At 69.0% G+C, this 1339-nt stretch overlaps 1 protein-coding gene across 1 annotated transcript; it reads left to right on the top strand.

Moving 5' to 3' along the window:
• Nucleotides 1-133: 133 nt before the first annotated feature.
• LOC113409078 (transmembrane channel-like protein 7) lies at nucleotides 134-1070 on the top strand (the record flags this gene model as incomplete). The annotated part of the gene is made up of 3 exons (XM_026662663.1): nucleotides 134-216; nucleotides 510-655; nucleotides 923-1070. Coding segments are annotated over 3 exons (377 nt in total), but the record flags the coding sequence as incomplete, so codon positions are not given.
• Nucleotides 1071-1339: the final 269 nt, after the last annotated feature.

Raw genomic sequence — 1339 nt, 5'->3', positions numbered from 1 at the left:
GGGAGGGGAGAGAAGGGAATAGCCCCCAGAATGGCAGCCTGGGTCCTATGTCCAGGGAGGGCAGGGGTGACCCGGGGGTATTTGGAGGTTTGGTTTGAGGGGGTCTCACCCCTTTTCTCCCCCCCCCCCGCAGTGATCAGCTGCCTGCAGTACGACCCCACCAAGCGGGGCCTGGTCAGCTACTTCACCTACCTCATGGACCTGCTCTCCGGGACGGTGAGAGCCCGGCCTGTGGGACCCCCCCACCACGCCTCAGCTCCGCCCCCAGTGCTCCCCCCACACCTCAGCTCCGCCCTCAGCCCCCCGTGCCCTCAGCTCCGCCCCCAGCCCCCCATGCCTCAGCTCCGCCCCCCACGCCCTCAGCTCCCGTTCATGTGTCCCCCACAAATCGGAGCTGGCCCCAATTCCCCAGATCAGTTTGTCTCATTCCCAGTCCCCGCCCTGGGGCTGGATGGGAGCCGGTGCCCCCTGGAGGTGACGGCCCCCCGCTTAGGCTGTGTCTCTCTCAGGGGTTCATGGAGCTCACCTACCTGTTCTACGGTTATTACCAAAACTCGGCCGTGGATTTCGTGGGCTTCTCCTATAACATCCCCCTGGCCTATCTGCTGAGCATGTTGGGCTACTTCTCCGTCTGCCTCCTCTGGATCGTCCACCGGTGAGTCACTTCCCAGGTACCCCCACGGGGCCAGCCCCCGCCCCGCCCTGCCCCAGAGGGGCCAGGGGTCCCCGGATACCCAGCCCCAGCCCTGCCCTGCCCCAGAGGGGCCAGGGGTCCCCGGATACCCAGCCCCCGCCCTGCCCCAGAGGGGCCGCGTCCCGGTGCCGGGCCGGGGTCCCCGTAGACCCAGCGCCCGCGCCCCACCCCTGAGCTGGCTGCATTTCGCCATCTCCTGGGGGCCGTCACCCTGCGCTCTCCCCTCAGGGCCGTCCATCTCCTGAAGCGCAGCCTGGTCAGCGAAAACGGGGCGCTCAGCACCTACAGCAACAAGGTCTTCGCCGGCTGGGACTTCTGCCTGGGGCCCGGCACCGCGGTGCACATGAAACACAACAGCCTCCGCTACGAGCTGCGGGTGAGGCCAGCAGGGGGCGCAGGGCTGGTGTGCGGGGGGGAGGGCGGCTGGGGGGGGCTAGTGTGGGGGGACCCTGCGTTATGGGCGGGCTGGGGCTGGGGGGCTGGAGTGTGTGACTAGGGGCTGAGATGGGGGGCTGGTGGGGAGGGATCTGGTGTGGGGGCTGGGGGACTGGATAGGGGCTGATGAGTGGATTGGGGGGAAGGGGGCAGGTGTGTGGCGTGAGAGGCACGGCTGGGGGTGGAGAGGGGGCTGGCTGTGGGGGGGGG

This window comes from Terrapene carolina, unplaced genomic scaffold (assembly GCF_002925995.2).
Source record: "Terrapene carolina triunguis isolate 2854851 unplaced genomic scaffold, T_m_triunguis-2.0 Scaffold29298, whole genome shotgun sequence".
In the NCBI taxonomy this organism is placed as follows: Eukaryota; Metazoa; Chordata; order Testudines; family Emydidae; genus Terrapene; species Terrapene triunguis.
This window is presented reverse-complemented; position numbering and strand designations above follow the sequence as displayed.